The sequence below is a fragment of the Barbus barbus genome, assembly GCF_936440315.1.
Source record: "Barbus barbus genome assembly, chromosome: 9".
In the NCBI taxonomy this organism is placed as follows: domain Eukaryota; kingdom Metazoa; phylum Chordata; class Actinopteri; order Cypriniformes; family Cyprinidae; genus Barbus; species Barbus barbus.
The window spans coordinates 26,456,147-26,476,208 of NC_136737.1; the positions used below are offsets into that span (position 1 = coordinate 26,456,147).

The 20,062-nt window shown below is 36.1% G+C and overlaps 2 protein-coding genes across 4 annotated transcripts; both read right to left on the reverse strand.

Moving 5' to 3' along the window:
* Nucleotides 1–345: 345 nt before the first annotated feature.
* LOC306875356 (receptor-transporting protein 4-like) lies at nt 346–7,388 on the reverse strand (the record flags this gene model as incomplete). 3 transcript variants are annotated; one of them, XM_079425864.1, is made up of 2 exons in its annotated part: nt 7,233–7,388; nt 346–688 (listed from the first exon to the last, which is right to left on the reverse strand). In XM_079425864.1, the coding sequence occupies exons 1-2, from the start codon at nt 7,373–7,375 to the stop codon at nt 346–348; spliced, it is 486 nt and encodes a 161-aa protein (XP_079281990.1). In that variant the 5' UTR covers nt 7,376–7,388. The 3 variants fall into 3 exon arrangements, with proteins under 3 accessions (XP_079281990.1, XP_079281989.1, XP_079281988.1); XM_079425863.1 differs by lacking the exon at nt 7,233–7,388 and adding an exon at nt 2,739–2,914; XM_079425862.1 differs by lacking the exon at nt 346–688 and adding an exon at nt 5,906–6,268.
* A 5,654-nt stretch (nt 7,389–13,042) lies between these two features.
* LOC306875355 (uncharacterized protein) lies at nt 13,043–18,746 on the reverse strand. Its single transcript, XM_079425861.1, has 5 exons — nt 18,600–18,746; nt 17,545–17,871; nt 17,167–17,334; nt 15,890–15,933; nt 13,043–15,788 (listed from the first exon to the last, which is right to left on the reverse strand). Exons 1-5 carry the CDS (start codon nt 18,661–18,663, stop codon nt 15,567–15,569), a joined length of 825 nt encoding a protein of 274 aa, XP_079281987.1. The 5' UTR covers nt 18,664–18,746; the 3' UTR covers nt 13,043–15,566.
* Nucleotides 18,747–20,062: the final 1,316 nt, after the last annotated feature.

The window sequence follows — 20,062 nt, forward strand, 5'->3', positions numbered from 1 at the left end:
ACTGATTTGCTTAGACAAACTAAAACCAAAAGAGACATTTGACCACAACATTTCCATTTATTTCATAATCCCAGAATACAGAAGCAACAACATGCAAAGCACAATATATGTGATGTAAAACCCACAATAAAAATATGGTGGTTTCTGTGGTAGCGTGCTGTTTTACATTAAGCAGGGCTGCAGTGGTTTCAGTGAAAGATTAAAACAGAATAATCGATTAACAAAGAGTAGAAGTCAACCAATAAGATTAATCTTGGGCAGTAACAAGTTTTTCATTTTAGCGAATATTACAAATGTTTTCAATAATACAGAATAACTTAGAAGATTTGAGCAATGAAATCAATCTTAGTTGGCTTGACTGCAGATGCCAAGCTGACAGGCTTCACAGTGAGCACTTTCGTGTGGCCCATCAAATCTTCCATCGAACACTGAGGATCTGTTTGCTTCACCCAGGTCTTCTCCATAGCATTTCTTGCGGATATTTTTAACTAGTTTCTCAACCAGCACATCAGTGTTTTCCACTGGGAAGTTTGGCTCCTCCCACTGAGCTTCATTGCACGTCCTACACTCCTGTTTGTAGCATCGCAGTTTAATGGTTCCTTGTCTGCTTTCTCTGTTCAGGTGGAAATGAAACACCACCTGCACTCTACTAGACCCCCAGGTTCTTCTACAAAGAGAACACCTGAAACTACAATCAAAATGGAAAATAAATCAGTTTATGCATCTACTGATACTTCCAGGTCCAGTCATTACTATGTATGATGATTTAATGATTAAATAATTTATTGTTATTATTATTATTTATATTGGTTGGTGGTATTTGGCAACTTTATGTAGTATTTCATTTATGTAATTTTAAGTTTTATCTGATAACATTTTTACACTGTAGCAGCAGTTTAACTGTAATAAAATAGTTGTGAGGTTTATGTGTTTATGTGTAGATTTCTGGATACTGTACTTCCTTAAACTTCATTTTATCAAAATATGTCATAAAAATTCAATAAGTATCCTGTTTTAGTTGATGGCTTAACTAAATTGTCTGTTTAAAAATAAGTATATAGGGTAACACTTTAGAATACTGATCCTTTGTTAATGAATAACTACACAGGAACAAGTCACTAATGCACTATTAACATTGAAGTAACTACTATGACCTAACAAGAAACTATGATAAGTGATTTAGTAAGTAATAGTGCTCAGTTGAAACTGGTAGTTCACTATTAGCTAATCAATAACTACTATTTTTATATACATCCTGGAGAACTACTAAGAACTACTGTATACAGGTTGTTGTGATTCATTTGTTTCCTTTTATTTTTTATATTTCTATTATTTACTTTGCACTACATTTCCCACAATATATTCCCTCCATATATGGTGCACTACATCACCCATGTTCCCTTGGTTAAGGTCTATAAATAGACCTCACTTCCTTCCTTTTGTCCCCTTTTTTGCATTGGTGAGGTGTGGTTGTTTGAATGGGCACCCAACCATGTAATTTGAGTCCTTTCCTTAGGATGCGTTACGTAAGTTTGTTTGTCAATTGTATAGTTTGAATTTGTTTATTTGAATTTAGATATTTAATACTTATTTGGATTGAGTAAAATATTGATGTATTAATGAGTTGTTTGTATGAGTTTGATTTGTTCTTTTTTTATATGTATTGTTTGTAGTGACCTAAAACCATCCTGTTTACCCTGCACATCCTGACCATGTCCGTCATGGTAGTCCTGTTCCACATGAATTTGTGAACTGCATGTCATGTCAGCTGTTAAGATTTGTGATTATTCACTTCAGTGGAATAAAAAGAGAGCAAAGGACTGGTGTTCCTTCCAGTGTTTTAATCAGACACGCTTTCAGACTCAAGTGTTACTACATCCTTCTGAACAAACTACTAATTATTTGGATCAGTATTCTAAAGTGAAGATCACGACTAGTAATGATTTAAGTGTTAGCAAAATGAATTACTAACCAAAACCTTACAAAAATCTTCACTTTAGAATACTGATCCAAAAATGTGTAATTCCTTCAAGAAGGATGTAGTAATATCTGAATAATTACTATTCAATGCTTCACAACACTCTCAAAAGCTTACATTGATTTCAGTCGTTACTAGGGAGTTATCATGATCTTCACTTTAGAATACTGATACAAATAATTAGTAATTCCTTTAGAAGAATTTGGTAATATTTGAGTCATTACAAGTGACCTTTACTTTAGAATGAATTATACATTATGTATTATTAATATTAATTATGAACCTGTATACAGTAGTTCTTAGGGAGGTATGAAAAAATAATAGTTACTGATTAGCTACTGGTAAACTACCACATTCAACTAAGCACTATTACTTACTAATTCATTAATCAGAGTTTCTTGTTAGTTAGTAATAGCTACTAGAGTGCTAATATTGTGTTACTCATGTGTTCTTGTGTAGTTATTCATTAATGATGGAACAGTATTCTAAAGTGTTACCGTATATTGTAACACTTTACAATAATGTACCATTTGTTAACACTAGTTAACTACATTAGTTGACATGATCTACATTCACTAATCATTTTAAAAATCAAAAGCTGTATCTGTTAATACTAATTAACAAACCTGAGCTAACATGAACTAATAATGAACAGTTGTATTTGCATTAACTAACGTTAACAATGATTAATGCATAAATCTTAATACAGTAAAAAAAAGACTGTTTAATATATTTTACTGTGGTAAAGTTGTGCTCTTACTCTGCAAAGGAACCAGAAATGTACTGGTGCCAATTAAGATCTTGATTGTTTTCCACGATAGTCTGATCAGTTTCAATGTTCCAGGTGTCGCCAAAAAGATCACTTGCTTTCTTCTGTAAAGACCTGTTCCACAGCGATGCCATGTCTGTTTTCTCACAGAGATCTCATAGGAATGACGCTCTGCCTTGTTTTTAACCACTGGATATTTATACTGTAGCTATGTCTCAAACAACAGAAACAAAACTGAAAGTATGTATCTGTTTTCTACAAAACAAAAGTGAACACTGCTTTTTAAAGTAGTAGAGATGATGAATAAGGAATATGGCAGAATATGGACTTATGACCAATAATCATCATATTAATTTATACACATGAATGGTATTTATTGTTTTATTGTAAATATACAGATAATTAATTTAAGAACTTCCTTGACTTCCTGGTTACATAAACTGCTTAGACTAGTCTTACAAGTTAGTCATCTGATTATTATTATTTTTTTTATCTTAAAGACAGGTCATAAGACTGTTACATAAAAAAGGTAGATTGAGGCACACCCTCTGCAGTAAACAAAATATCTCTAAACACTTAGAATCTATATTACCTTATAGAAGGGCTCTTCAACCCGGCTCCTGGAGGGCCAGTGTCCTGCAGAGTTTAGTTCCAACCCTAATTAAACCCACCTGACCAAGCTAATCGATGTATTCAGGACTATTCAAAAATGATGTGCAGGTGTGCTAGATAAAGGTTGGAAGTAAACTATGCAGATCACTGGCCCCCCAGGACCTTGAATGAGTTATTGATCAATAAATCAATGCAGTTGTTATTGTTTTACCTCCACCTACTGAACAATATGATATGCAAAATGAATATACAGTGAACAGCGAGCTACAAGAACAGCTAACATTTCCAAAAACCTGCAGTACTCCGACAAGAAAAAGTGCTCAGACCCTGACGTGACGTTAAGCACTTTTCCGTGTCAAAGACCGTTTTTAGAAATATGAGCGCTGGCGTTGATTTAAGCATACGTTCACTTTTTAAATGAGGCCCCACATTTTACAGAGGGACTATCGAGAGCATCCTGAGCAGCTGCGTCACTGTCTGGTTCAGGAATTCACCCTTAACAGGGAGTTTGATTGGCAGGCGATCTGACCAATCATAACACCGAATGTGCCATTTTAGTCTGAAAAACAAACCAGACAGAGGAGAGTAGATTAACGTCGTTGGCTTTGAATTTGAAAGAATGATGTGTATTGATGTCTTTCCACGACTGAAACAGGATACCTTCTAATGTTCATTCATGTTTATTTCATGCTATAACTAGTTAAGAGGAAAAGATGGTCGGTTCACATGACACATTAAAAAGCCACAAAATGGTATTTATTGTTTGAATTTCTTAATAATGACACAATTTCAACTCTCAGACTTATTTTCATACCAAAGGCTGGCTACACTTTAGAAGATTTTAAGGCAGATTTTGAGCGTGATTTACACCCCTGAATGGTCAGGGTGTGTGGCCCAATTCAAAACAATTGGAAACAATTTTTGTCCAATAAAATCCTCTATTGAGTGGTGTCATTACGATTATTTAACTGCCCCCGAATGAGACAGAACATCCCCCCATCAAGGCTTGAACCTTGTATATTCAAAGCACTCTTGATCAGGCTGCCTCTGACGTGATACCCGTGATAGCCAATGAGAGCAAACAAGTGTCACCCACCGGATGTTGCGTGCTTCTATAGCTGAAAATTGATAGCCACAAAAATGCCACGAAAGCAGAATACATCACCCATATTCTTTTTTTATACTTTATTTTTCACTGTGAAACAGAACGCCAGAAGAGCCAGCTGACACCGTTGCTTGTTCTCCATTTGTTTTTCTTCTCTTGTCACGTTTGATCTCACGACTCTCCGTGAGATCTTGTGCCACTGTGAACAATCAACAAGTGTGTGGTCTGGTCGAATTGTCTAGTATGCACATTCAGAGGATTACAGTATAAGGCTAATAATTGGTTAAAACTCTCATTATATCCACCCATGGTTTTAAAATCGGTTAAGATTTGAAAATGGTCTAGTGTGTGGCCAGGCTAAAGTAACCTGCTCTGTATTGCCTGTCTGCACGTTGACAGTTTCCTCTTTGGTCTGTGATGTATTTTTCACTGATGTGTTGCATTAGAACGCAATGGCTTGTCGCAACAGTAGCGAAGGGGGGGCGAGTCTTTGTGAAGGGTCAATTGCGCCATCTCGGAATGCAAGATCCTGCAGCGGATAGAGAGGACAGCTGAGAAGATCACTGAGGTCTCTCTTCCCTCCATCACTGATATTTATACCACACACTATATCTCCAAAGCTGTCAGTATTGCAGATGACGCCACACACCCCTTGCACCAACTCTTCGCCCTCCTGCCATCAGGTACAGAATTATACATGCCCTCATGGCCAGAATGTGTGACAGTTGTTTTCCCCAAGCCATCAGACTCCTGAACTGTAACTACAATGGGCAATAACTACACCCACACAAACATCCATTTTTAAAGCAATCTTTGCACAAATAGACTTTGCACATTACACAAAACTATTTTGTATACCATGGATGCTGCTGTCCCACTAATGTGCCCTGACCCTCTTGTACCATTACTTTTTTCTTCTCAGGTACACATAATTGCACTTCATGTAGTCTTGTGAAGTCAGCATTTAAATGTTCATTTTTTTCTGTTTCTTCTTTTTTTCCTGCTCTTCTCTTTTAGTTTATCTTTCATTTTAGTCTATTTAATATAATTTAAATTATGCACAGTTTGTTTTTGTAATGCTTGTTGTGTCCTGTCTTATGTACTGTAGCACCATGTTTCACTGTGTACAGGCTGTATTGAGCTCAAATGACATTTCAAGGATCAGTACACATGAGTAAAAGGATCTACTCTGGTCTGTGGTCATCACACATATTATAATATCTATAACTCAGTGAAAAATAAAATGATAGTTGTCATTTGTGACATTCCGTTGCAGTAAAGTCACCCAATTCACCTTTTAATACATTTATTATTTTAGAGTATTATTCAAAATAAATATCCCGTCTTTTTTTTTCTTCAAGATTTATTTGTGTTTGCATTGGATACAACATTGGTAAAAAAAACATTTTATTATGATAAATAAAAACTAGCCACTATTTAGATCAATAAATGAAATCAATCTCAGTTGGCCTGACTACAGACTCCTTTATGACAGGCTTCACAGTGAGCAGTTTCATGTGGCCCATTAACTTTGCCATTGAACACTGAGGATCTGTTTGTTTCACCCAGGTCTTCTCTGTAGCATTTCTTGCGGATATTTCTAATCAGTCTCTCAATCAGCACATCAATGTTATCCACCTGGAAGTTTGGGTCCTCCCACTGAGCTTGGGTGCATCTCCGGCACTTCTGTTTGAAGCGTCGCACTTTAATGGTTCCCTCTCTGCTTGCTGAGTCCAGATGGAAATTGAACAGCACCTGCACTCTTTTAGACCCCCAGCCTTTTCTACAAAGGGAACACCTGAACCTACAAATTAAATGGAGAATAGATCAGTTTAGTGCACTCTGATTCTTCTAGGACCATTCATTAGTACAACAGGTTTGATGTTTTAATGATTAATGTATTTTTGTTTTTACCAGGTTGGCAGCTTTTGGCAGTTTTATGTACAGTAGTATTTCTAAATGCTGTAGTTGATTAAGTCTACACTGAAAATTGAACTGATAACGACTACAAAGTTTTGTAGGACGTTAACAATAATAGTTGTGATTCAGACAGTTATGTGCACCTTTATTTTAACGTACGTAGGGAACCATCAAAATATCTCACAAAGTGTCCTATTTTAGCTAATGGCTTAACTAGTTAACATTTACAACAAAAAATATATCTAAAGCATTTATTAATCTTAGGTATTGTTAGTTTTAACATTTACTAATACATTATTGAAACCAAAAGATGTATCTGCTATATTACTTGTACTTGGATGTGATCTTACACTAACAATGAACATTTGTATTTTTATTAACTAACGTTAACAAAGCAATACATTATTACTGTAACACATGTACTGCTCATTGCTAGTTACTGTAAATAATGCATTAACTAATGTTAACTAATTGAACTGTATTGCATCTATATATATTTTTTTACTTATAGACTACCAAGTCATTCACATAGCCAACCTCACTTTATGATGTCTAGCAGTTTTCTATGAATATTAGTGAAAAATTACATTAAAAATTTGCATGTCAGGGGATTTATCCTATTCAGTTGTAAAATGATCAGTCCTGCCCTCTATATCAAACTTGTTCTATCTGTCTGTAAGACCTATACATCTTTAAACTACAAAGCGTTTAAAACCAGAAATACTGTACTAAATAAACAATAAGCATAAGACACATATGATATATAGGCTACATCATAAATCAGTCTGAACACACATTTTGGAAAGAAATGTTTGATATCTTTCACTGTGGTGAAGTTGTGCCCTTACTGTGCAAAGGAGCCAGAAATGTACTGGTGCCAATCACGGGCTGGATTGTTTTCCACAATAGTCTCATCAATTTCAATGTTCCAAGTGTCGTCATGAAGCTCACTTATTTTCTCCTGTAAAGAACTGTCCCACAGCGATATCATGTCTGTTTCCTAACAGATATCTCAAAGGAAAGATGCTCTGCCTTGTTACCATCTGCTATATATATACAGCTAATCTCTCGTTTTGCTAAAAACGAAACTGAAAGTAATAATAAGTATCTGTTCTCTATAACACAAGAGTGAACACTGCTTTACAAGAAAACATAACAGAGACAGTGAACAAGGATTATGGCAGAATAAATGACTTATTACCAGTAATAATGTTTGAATAGTATTGATTATTTTACTGTATTCGAATGGAGAACCTATTGGAGTTCCTGATGTCTAAACCAACAACCAAACTTTTATAATCTGTATTTCTTTAACACACAAAGCTTTCAACAAGCGTGTTTATTTCTTACTGAAGTAAGTGTGTAGATAAACATTGTGCATTCCATTAAACATGCATTATTATCTATTTAACTTAAAATTGTGGAATTATAACTATACCATCTAGACGACTAGCAATAACAACTAGCCATTTATATCAAATAATGCTGTTTAACATAGACAGTGGTAAGATGTTTTTTTATTACTCGTTCTTAATTCTTTGAGAAACTGCAAAAAATGTGTTATAAATAACCAGCTGTCTTCTCAACATGAACAGTGAAGAAACCGTTAAGAAAGTTACAGGAAGAAATGGTTATTATAGTTTTACCTCCACCTACTGGACAACATGGTATATGCAAAGGGCAAGTTGTGTTGATTTGAAGTGTTTTGTGTTTGTTCTTTGATGACTTTTGCATTTTCTTATTTAAACGTGTTCAATCTAATATCATGTAGGTCTATTTTATTTTAGAAGTTGCAGATCTCAATAAGTAAATTGTGTTCATTTTTTTTTTTTTTGCTGCTATTGAGGAGCAGGGACGGATTACGAACCGGGCCAGCGGGGCCGCTGCCCAGGGGTCCTAGGGGTGCAGGGGGCCCGTGGGGCCCCTAGCCCAAAACAATTTGCAACGCTTATCAACAATGTATTTTCGTTTGTCTATTTTAGAGGGCCTACATTCTTTGATCCTCTGCCTACAAGGGCCCCTGACCCTATAGGGAGGGCGTTTGGCTGCCAAGGGCCCTTGAATTGTGGTGGTTGTGGTGGTGGTGCTGGTGGGGGGGTCGGTGCTTTCAGGGGGCCCCCGGCCCTGCTATAGGAACTTTAAAGGGAAATGGGTGCATGGGAGCCTACTTTTAGAAGGCCCTCTTAGGCCCTCCTATTATAGTCCTGGCTTCTGGCTACCAGGGGGTCCTAGGGAGGATGGGGGCTTTGGGGGTTTTTAGAGGGCCCTCTGATTATGAGGGCCCTACTAGGAGGCCCTAGGGAGGAGGGTGTAGTGTACCTTTAGAGGGCCATCTGATTACAAGGGCCCCTACCATGGGGCCCCTGGCTTCTGGGGGGAGGCGAGGGGGGCGTGTTAACAGCCTTACAGAAGGCCCTCTGACTAGGGAGCGGTAGCATGGTGGGATGGAGGCGGTTAACCTGCCCGCTGAGTGGCCCCCAGACCAGTGTAGCAGTGTAAGAGTTTGACCAGTGTAATTACTCCCAGGGCTGTAGTGGAGGCTAAACGCAAGTAAACACGGTTTACCCACCTCTGAAATTTCAGAATTAGAGTTTACCCACTTCTCAATTGATCTAAATGCACATCATAGTATAGTTTATGCACAAAATGTGATCACAGAATTCATAGTTCACCCACCTCTTATTTTACCACTATGGTACACAGGTGGATTCTGGCATGGTTCAGCTGGACACGGTACACATGTAGTGTGATCACTAACCGTGCCCCAACATGGCTCTCACTGTACGTTCACACCAGGAGAGACCAAAGCGAACACGTCGCCAAGGCCGTTGAAGAAGCTTCGTTGTTGAATTTGCTTTATTCACTTTGTTCGCTCATTGGAATGTTTGATTTAGCCTGTTACCGTGGGGCGTTGGTAAATCTATATATTAGAATTGGTTTTCACCAAACCGCGTCATAACTCATTACATAAGGTTAACTGACTTTTAACTTCTCTTTTTCGCTCTGGTCGCCCAATTCGCTTCGCTGCCAGTGAATTTGCTTTGTTCGGCCAATTCGCCGACTCTCCATAGAGAAATAATGACTTTCGTCGCTCTGGTCTCTTCTGATGTGAATGTACGTGACATCAATAATGACACTCCAAATAATAAATATTTGAATTAATTTGAGAAAGTTGGTGTTAATAACAGTTTTTTTCAAATTGAAGAACTTGCAATGCGTAAATCATGGGGAGAGACCTATCTTTTCCCATGGTAATAACCAGGCTGCTGAATAGAAATGGGATGATTAGCAAAAGTGCTTTGATTTAGAGCATGAATTGTATGACATTCAAACTGCATGATCAGTTTGCATTGTTGATTAAAACTGGACAAGTTCTAATATTTTCTGACTTCTGTCTGATGGTTATTTCACTCGATGCTAGAACAGCAGACAGCATGCTGTAGTAGACAGTTGCTACCAGTGGGGATTTCTTTAAGACTGCAAGGGAAGCTCGGCTTCCCCTATAATGTCAAAAAATTAATGGTCAAACATGTACTATTGTGTTAACATTTTATTGATTAAAAATGCGTTAGAACACGTTCATCTCAGAGACGAGTTCGTTCAGAATCAGCTACATATAGCAGGTGACTCGATTTCCTTCTCATATATTCCCGTAGCATCAGTGTATTTGCCTGTTGAAGCCCAGCTTCCATTGACTTCAATGGGGCTGCTTTGAACAGTTTTTTTTCAGTGCTTCAAAACTAGACGCTCATTGGATAAATGCTGCGATTATGTCCCGCCCCCGGACGCTCAGCGTCTCTGGGGGTGAATGGAGGAGTGGGCGGGGCTGGACTCCGGGCTTCTGCGTGATGATTGGAGGGTTTGTCGAAAGACTGCATGTCCTTTTGATTGACAGCGATTGTGTCCTATAAGAAGTCGCTGATGCTGAAGCTATTCGAGCCAGTGTTGCCAACTTAGCGACTTTTCAGACCACCCTAGCGACTTTTCAGACCACCCTAGCGACCTTTTTCCCCAAAAGTGACTAGCGACAAATCTAGCGACTTCTTTGACAAACCTTAGCGAGTCTCTGTGATCGCTGGTACTGCCGCAAAGGCGCGAGGTCAGCGCGCACGCACCTCTTTCTCTGTTCAGTGAGCGGCTGAGAGGAGCAGCGCGTTCAGTTCAAATAGATATTATGTTGCTTCTCTAATTTTACATGCAAATATAGTCGAAATCACAGCACAGGAATTGTCTTGTCTTATCTTGTATGTATTATTTGATTTAATCAGACGACGGCTCGATTATAAATTAGTATTTTTGTGCATACTAACTTCTTGGGAGGGAGAACTGGTTATGTATTCTTAAAGGGCTGCGTTTCAGTCACTAGTTCATATTTATCCCGTTGACTGACAACATAAACAGTAAAATATATAAAGGAAAACAGTTTTATTGAGAATTTGGCTGCATTAAAATACAGTATGAGCACAGAGAGACAAACAAATGTAAAAGGTAATATGACGCGATGATGTAATGAATATGCTAATTAGCGCATGGCGTCATCTGGCGACATTTAGCGACTTTTCAAACTGGCTTTAGCTACTTTCCATCGAAAGAAGCTGGCAACACTGATTCGAGCTCAGTCCCATAGTACGCCGCACTAGTTTGGACCCACAAGTGGCATGATGACGTAAAACTAGCCATCCCAGACAATGCTGGCGTTTTTTTTTTTTTAAGGGGGGGGGGCCCCTCGCGAACGTTTTGCCCAGGGGCCCACACAACCCATAATCCGTCCCTGTTGAGGAGGCATACAGTTAAGTTTTGGAACAGCTTTGCTGGTATGGTTATGTTTAAGTGTAGGTTTGACAGTGTAGATGTAACAACAGAAATTAGTTTTCCTGTATTTTGTAACTACAGGAAGGTATTTTTAAATAAAAGTACAAATGTAAAAACGTGTTTAATTTTGTAATGAATAAAAATGTAAAATTAACATGAATTAATGCATGGCAATGTGACCATTAACCAACATCAGAGAACTGTGATCATGTGAACGTGCTGTTAAATTATTCAAATGTTAACTTTAAATTTCAGGCATTTTTTAGGCCAAATGTGTTTGACTTAATAGTTTGGGCATTTCTGCATCACATGGGCAAACATTAATATACATGAAAATAGTAATGAGTCTTCCAGGTTTTAAACATTTTTGTCAGTTATACATAAGCAGTGTTTAGTAATTTGTGTAACTGTTTGGCTCATATGTGGTATAACTGACTAAGAGGTGCATTTGTCCCCAAATTCAGAAGCATAGATGGCAAACTAATTTACATTAAACAGCCATTCTACTGTGAATATTCAAAGCTTAATGATATAACAGTATAATTTGTTTTAGAAAGGAAAATTTGAAAGAGAAAAACAGGAACTAGGAATAATTAATGCTGTCGCTGTGTGAATAATTTGTAATCAAATAATCCATAAAAATGTAACTGTAATCTGATTTGGAGCATTTTTAAATGTAATCTAATTACAAGTACTACATTTTTGGAATCTGATTTTTTAATCCAGATTACATGTAATCAGTTACCCAGGATTGACAAGAGTCAAAAATAAAGTTTAGTGTGATTATAAAAGTATTTGCCTGCAAATGTTATAACCCACCACATTTCCTGAATGCCTTTCAGTCGTTTTATTTGTTTCACGAGTTCGCACTAGCATATAATATGATTGAGCAATTAGTAAGCATATTTGGCGTGCTGTCAGGAGGGAGGGCTCCGAGCTCGGGATGGAGCCCGAACCCAGAGAACTCCCCCCCTCATCCCAAGAATGGGATGAAATTTAGATTGGAGTGCGGAGTTGGGGTGGAGGCGGGATGCTGGAAAACCGTAATAGAACAGAGGTGAGTTGGCTGTGTATATATACACCTGATGTGCTTGTTAAGGTGATTAGCTGACGAGCTGCACCTGGCCAGACTGATTATCTGATCGTGCTCCTCCCGAACCTTGTTAATAAAACATCATATAGTGACACTGTGTTATCAATCAGACATTAATGACACTATCGGAAGGAAAACTTGAACTGAAATGAACCATATAATGAAACTAATGTCTTAAAATGCTTTAAAACTGGATGGAGTTTGTTTCAGAATTAATGAAATTTGCAACATCGACAATTTTATTGAACTGAGATGAATCAACTTGACTGGTAGACGATAGAACAGTGACGCAGGTATTGACCTAAATAATGACAATACTGTCATCTGTAGAGCTGTTTAGATCTGAAACTTAAATAGTTTCATAATTGACTAATTTTGCTTAACGCTGTTATTTTCCTGTTTACTACCGTAAACCTGCTTTTCTAAAATTCACTAATAATTACATTGTTTTTACTTTTTCAAATGTTTTATAAATAATAAAGGTTATAGCAATATACTTACTTTGTTACTATTGCACAACATGATACATATATTATTGCTTAATTTTTGTAAGCCTACCTTAACTTAGCAGGATGTAGCCTCAAGGAGGGCCATCAATGGAAAATGAGACGCATGGTGTCTACGATAAATGCTTAACCAGCACTACGGTTTTGTTGATTGAAAGGAAACATTTCACTATAAACTGAGAATAAGTGAAACTTACATGCATCGATATAGGTCGGCCCACCGTTTTTTTCTTCTTCTTTTAATAGGCCATATTCTCATTAGATATTCAGGACAAGCCTGTGTGGGTGCTGGAAACTTCGCCATGCAGCTTACAGTCATGCTTCTCTTGGTGTTTGCATATTTTGCGGTTTGAAATGTTAGGTTTTGATGCTCGCATAAATTTCTGAAAGACGTTTTCATTTTCTCCAGCTCTCGGTTTAAAATGCAGTATACGCAACTCCTTCAACACTCCTACTCACAACTGCCAACACATGCAGCCACATCTGATGTTATCTTCATGGCCGTGTTCATGTGAACCTTCACACAGAAGTAAACAAAATCAAACGCTCTCTGGTGTTCAGGAGGGTGTGTAAAGTGTATCGGTTTCTTTTAGTGTTAAATCAGGATGCTTGTGTTCAAAAATGACAGACTGTGTCTATATTTTTAACTCCACTTAGCATTTTTATACATTTCATGAGATTCCTTCCTGGCTATACATTCATATGTAGTACAGAACTCATTCAAGTACAATATTTACACAATAATAAGCATATACGATTTACATAATACACAAACTGCTGTGACTTACATTTTAAGATAGTGTTAGGATACACAGAAGCATTTTAATAGCACATACAAAATGATAACAGGAGAGCGACAAAGCCAAAACTTATCTTCACATTTTCTGAAGAAAACTGAGTGGTGTCTGTGAATGCAAAACTCGCTGCCACACATGACTCAGGTCCCTTCATGAATGTAAGTCACGGGGATTTTTGGCCGGTTTTATAAAATCGCAAGTCTTATTTTTAATAAATGTAATAGCACAAAAGCCTCTCCTCATAAGCCCCACAGTTTGAGGTATTATTCTTGTGTATACCACAGATGGTAAATAATATGCTTGTGGTTGCAACATGGGCTTATTGGAAAAAAACGTGCCTCTATATTTTTGCAAAACTCCACAAACGAACCCATGCATACACCTTGCTGCAGTTTCCAGTGGCAATGAACACTAGTGTTAGTAAAACAGCAACAACTTTAATTCCTTTTCATACAAATTATGATTAAATGGGGTCAGATTATCGATTTTTCATGCAGTTCTAAGTAGTAAAACACTTTCACCACAGTGCATGAATTATAATTGTGATGAATTTGCATCACATAATCAGCTCCATATGTATGTGTCACACATTAAATTTGCTCAGTAGCGCACCCGGTACAGTATAGCACTTGCTAAGGTACAAGTATTATGAAGCACAAGTCACGATAAAACAGCTCAAAGATTTGTTGTAGCAAACACAAATAGCACGTTTGCTTCAGCAAATGCATTTTTACCTTATGTTTGCTTTAATCAACACTATTGTTAGGTGTAGCTGTACGATATTTTCAAATGTGCAGTTCTGGGTAGTAACTGATTGCATGCATTCTGGATTACGTAATCAAATTCCAAAAATGAAGTACTTGTAACTAGATAATATTATATGTGAAATATACATAATCAGACTACAGTTACTTTTTTACTGATTACGCAATTTCATATTATTCGCACACAATAGCATTAAATTCTCCCTAATTCCTCTTTTAAATGTTCATTTCTAAAACAGCCTACCACTATCGCAGATTATGGGCCAGATTTACTAACAGTTTGTGCCAGTGCAAACCTTAGCGCTGAAACGGCGGAGACACAGTCATTTTTGCGACTGACCTTATTGCATATACATTTGTAGGAGTTTACCTTTCAGATGCAAAATTTTGTGAGAGTACTTAAATGAATCACGCAACATGATTTACTAAGGTTTGCACTAGTCAGTTTACTAGTATTTGCGTGGTTATTTACAGTCTGTGTTCTTTAGTGTGCACATTGTCAATAAATCATCTGCGTTTTTATGCTATTGTGCGCTCACGCTAATTTGCCTTTAGTAAATCTGGCCTTATATTACCTAAATTGTGTAATGTAATGGATTATGTCGCGTAATTTGTAATCAGTCACAAAAGCAATCTACCCAGCACTGCAAATGCGGTAGAGCATTAACCTTTTAGCGCCACCTACCAGACATTTCATTCATGGACTGCCGCGATACACATACAACAACCAACTCAATAAAATGTCGCCAAATTCACATTGATCTGTTTTAGATTGAATTGAACGTCCTTTTAGCACCACTCACTGGACATTTCACTTGGAAAGTGTAGCAAAATGTGAAACAAACCAACATATCATTTTGTAGACAAGGCACGTTCTTTCCAATGAGCCTGGGTTGCTTAATACTGTACAAATATATTCAAGTGCCTCAGGTTTCTTTATGGGGGCTTCTGTGGTTAGCACCTCACTATGACTCAAGTGTTAAACTCTGTGGCACGTTTACAGTATCATTATGAACTCGTTAACAGTGAGAAGATGACTTGCAGTATGTGGCAGATTGTGATCATGTAATTATTATCAAAAATCAGTCTTAAGATTTCTACTCACTCTCAATAAAACTCCCAAATAGGATATATTAGGTTTACATGAGCAAACATTTAAACAGACTAACTTTAGTGGAAAATGCATGATATGGTTTTATGAGTCTGACTATCACTTAATAGCAGGTACTTGCTGTTTATATCTCATCCGCCCACTCGGTGGCTGTTTTTGCTGAGGGAAAATGATGGCAGCATATTCCACTCCGTCCTGGTCCTTTGATGTTGCATCGGCAGGTTTTACTCTGTCATCTCTTTCAGGTCTATTTTGAAAGTCTAACTCTCCATACTCCACACAGCTGACAAACACAGAACCGGATGTCCCACACTGCCCCTGCTAACAGCCCAGGACATAACATACAAAACGTGAAGAAAACAAAGCTGAAATGTAATATGTTTTAAAGTGTAATTTAATGAAATAAAGAGGCTATGACATACCGGTTGTGTTGATTTGTTGCTGTGAACTGATGGGTTTTCTGCATCTGAGAAGCCTTACAGTTACTATCAGCATACATATTTTAACATAAAAAATTGAGTAGCTTTTTATTTTTAAAAATCTTTTTGTGTGTGTGTGTGTCTTTATCATAAGGATGTGTGGGGGAGTTCTTGCTATTTTAGTAATCTGCACATTTACTTATTAATTTAATATTATGTTTTTGAAATTTCCTTTTCAGACATTTTGTCTATATTTTTCCTCTATTTTAGATTTCATTTGTAACACAATGTGGTACAATGTGTTTTTTTTTTTAAATACAGTGTATCAAATGTGTCTTCTACCATATTTATTTTCCCTTTTAAAAGCTATGAACTACTCCACAAATCATTTAATGTTTACAGTAATGAACGATCGATGAATGTCAACCCTGTTACTGTGGTTTTGAAAGCTACTGGAGATTAAGAAGTGGACATTCGTAGAAATCTAATAAAAAAGCATCTAGTTTAACGATTTTGAGCACAAGGCTTGTAAATATTAATCTGTAACTCTTCAAACCTGTTACTTTTCTGAAAGCATAATTATATACCAACATAACACTCACCACCATTCAAAAGTTTAGAGTGTTTTTAACTGTTAAGTGCTTTTGAAAGCAGTCTCTTCTGCTCATGAAGGCTGCATATATTTGATAAAAATACAGTAAAAACAGTAATATTGTGAAATATTATTGCAATTTAAAATAACTGCTTTTTTTGTGAATATATTTTAAGATGTAATTTATTCCTGTGATACAAAGTTGAATTTTCAGCATCATTACTCCAGTCTTCAGTGTCACATGATCCTTCAGAAATAACTCTAATATGCTGATTTGCTGTTCAAGAAACATTTTTATTATTAGTTTTGCCGTATTTTTGTGGCAACCGTTATGCATTTTAAACTCTGGTTTAAAATTGATTTAAAAGAGCAGAATTTATTTGGAATAGAAATCTTGTGTAACAGTATTGATGTCTTTACTCTCAGTACTGATTTCTTTCTAAAAACATCTTATTTATCCCAAACTTTTGAACAGTAGTGCATAATGATAAAAGGTCTGAATTTAGCCTAAGATGGCACAATGCAATTCAATAACACTTAAAACTATTATATGTCTGATGTACAAAATCTAATAAAAAAACTTTGGATATGGATCTTTAAGATCACCCTATCAAACTGTAAAATCGGCTGTTTCATAGAATAAAATATAAGACATTTGATTCAAAACAATGCAAAAATACTACATTACCTGGTTTTCTTGGATAGGTCCTAAAAAGCCAACACAATATGCCCACAAAAAGACATATAAATATTATGACTGATGCACTGAACAAAATGAAGTACGGGTTTTGTTCCGATAGCTCCAGTTTAGGTGAATTAGTCACTACATATTCATGCACAGCTGTGGTTGCAGTTTCTGAAAGAAAAATCACTTTTTAAAATGGTATGCAACACTTATTTAATTGTATTAATACTACTATAAATAAAGCATTCATTTGATACATCTAAAAGTGCAATTACCAACAATTACAATAGCAACAGCACATAATATATATGAGTACTTCACTCAACAACAACAAAAAAAATTAAATGGATTCTGTAGATCGAGGTTTTAAGAGAAACGTACCTGTTGTTTTTTTGCTTAATGTGACTTTAATATACATTTTATTGCTCTCAATAAGAGGGTTAACACCACCTGATATCACCACAACATGATATGTTCCTTCATCTTCCAGTGTGAGATTTGTGATGTGTAGTGTGACAGTTCGGTTTTCCACATCACTGAGTATAAACCTTTTTTCGCAAGGGCTGATTGGTTTCCAACATCCTATCTTGTTCCCATTTTTGTACAGACTAGGTTTATCAGAGATTTTGTTGATAACATTATCTTGTAAAGTGAATTGAACAGAGATGTTTTCTTCCAATGTACCTTTGACTTCACACGTTGATTCCACTGAAATAAAAACAACACTTGGTCACTTCAACAGAAAGCTTATAATAGACAGTTTAATGGCAGGTTCATCAATGAACGCATCTTTATTTATTTTTTTTTGCAAATGGGATCAACAGCTTTTTTTGGTAGCCAAGATTTCAACCTTTGTGTCTATAAAGAAAAAAAAAAAATCACCTTACATCATGAAAACTGAAATCTCAAACAGTCTGCGTCATGATGTTTCTTTTAAGCATTAAATAAACCTACTTGCTGCTATCTCACTGATGGCATGATACAGGTATGAAACTCTTCAAAAGGAGAAAGAGCTGTTGTTTTGCAGCTCTCGCTCACATTTTCCGTGAGTCAAAGGAAATTTCTTGGTACTTCAATTGTCTTGTTTTTTTTTGTACAATATTACAAATCCTTTCAATAAAAGTGGCTCAAAAAGTTTTGAACACTTAAAAACGCTTAAAAAATAAATCATCCATCAGATTTTGCCTGTATGGTTAAAAATGAAGAAAAAATTTTTATTTGATGTGTGATGCAATAAAATGAATACATGTTTAAGCATTTGATCCAACTTGAGAGCACAAAAGCGCTCAGATTTCTTAGGTACATATCGTCCCTTAATGTGAGAAACATTTAGCAAAGTTGAAGTTAAAATACCGTACAAATCAACAGCCATGAACTAGAACTCAACACAGAGGAAAGACAAAACCCAAAAAACGATCGTGACCTCTTTTACTCACCGTTAAGAATCAAGTGCAACATGAATGAAAAAAGTAACAGTTTCTTCTTGAGGTCACACTTCATGCTGCAGAAGGAAATTGAACACAGGCAGCCACCGGAGATGCAAACGTCTTCCCGTTTCTGCTGATTTATGCTTTGCACTAACATGCTGTTTAGAAGAAAACCTACGTCTTTCAGGGGGAGGTACAGACAGGAACTGAATGTCAGAGGCAGGTTTTTTTTTTTAATTTTCTTTTCCTTTTGTTAACTATTAGATATCTAGAAACCAAAAAGTAGATGTAGCAATTCCAAAAATAAATAAATGAATAAATAATACTAATTAATTAAATGATTACTTTTAGAGCTATAGAAAAAAAAGTAGATGTAGCAATTCCAAAAATAAATAAATAATATTAATTAATTAATTTAAATGATTACTTTTAGATCTCTAGAAACCAAAAAGTAGATGTAGCAATTCCAAAAATAAATATATAAATAAATAATATTAATTAATTAAATGATTACTTTTAGATCTCTAGAAACCAAAAAGTAATGTAGCAATTCCAAAAATAAATAAATAATATTAATTAAATTAAATGATTACTTTTAGATCTCTAGAAACCAAAAAGTAGATGTAGCAATTCCAAAAATAAATATATAAATAAATAATATTAATTAATTAAATGATTACTTTTAGAGCTATAGAAACAAAAAAGTAGATGTAGCAACCCCCCCCCCCAAAAAAAAAAAAATAATAATAACAAATAATAATAATAATAATGAATTAAATTAAATGATTGCTTTTAGATCTCTAGAAACCAAAAAGTAGATAAGTGAAGTGAAGTGAAGTGACATTCAGCCAAGTATGGTGACCCATACTCGGAATTCGTGCTCTGCATTTAACCCATCCAACGTGCACACACACAGCAGTGAACACACACACACCGTGAACATACACCCGGAGCAGTGGGCAGCCATTTATGCTGCGGCGCCCGGGGAGCAGTTGGGGGTTCGGTGCCTTGCTCAAGGGCACCTCAGTCGTGGTATTGAGGGTGGAGAGAGCGCTGGACATTCACTCCCCCCACCTACAATTCCTGCCGGCCAGAGACTCGAACCCGCAACCTTCGGATTACAAGTCCGACTCTCTAACCATTAGGCCACGACTTCCCCCTAATATTGCTTTTAGATCTCGAGAAACCAACAAGTAGATGTAGTAATTAAAAAAAAAAATAATAATAAAATAAAAAAATAATAATAACGAATTAAATTAAATTTTAATTATCTTTTAGATCTTTAGAAACCAAAAAGTAGATGTAGCCATTCCAAAAATAAATAAATAAATAAATAATATTAATTAATTAAATTATTACTTTTAGAGCTCTAGAAACAAAAAAGTAGATGTAGCAACCCCCCCCCCCCAAAAAAAAATAAAATAATAACAAATAATAATAATAATAATGAATTAAATTAAATGATTGCTTTT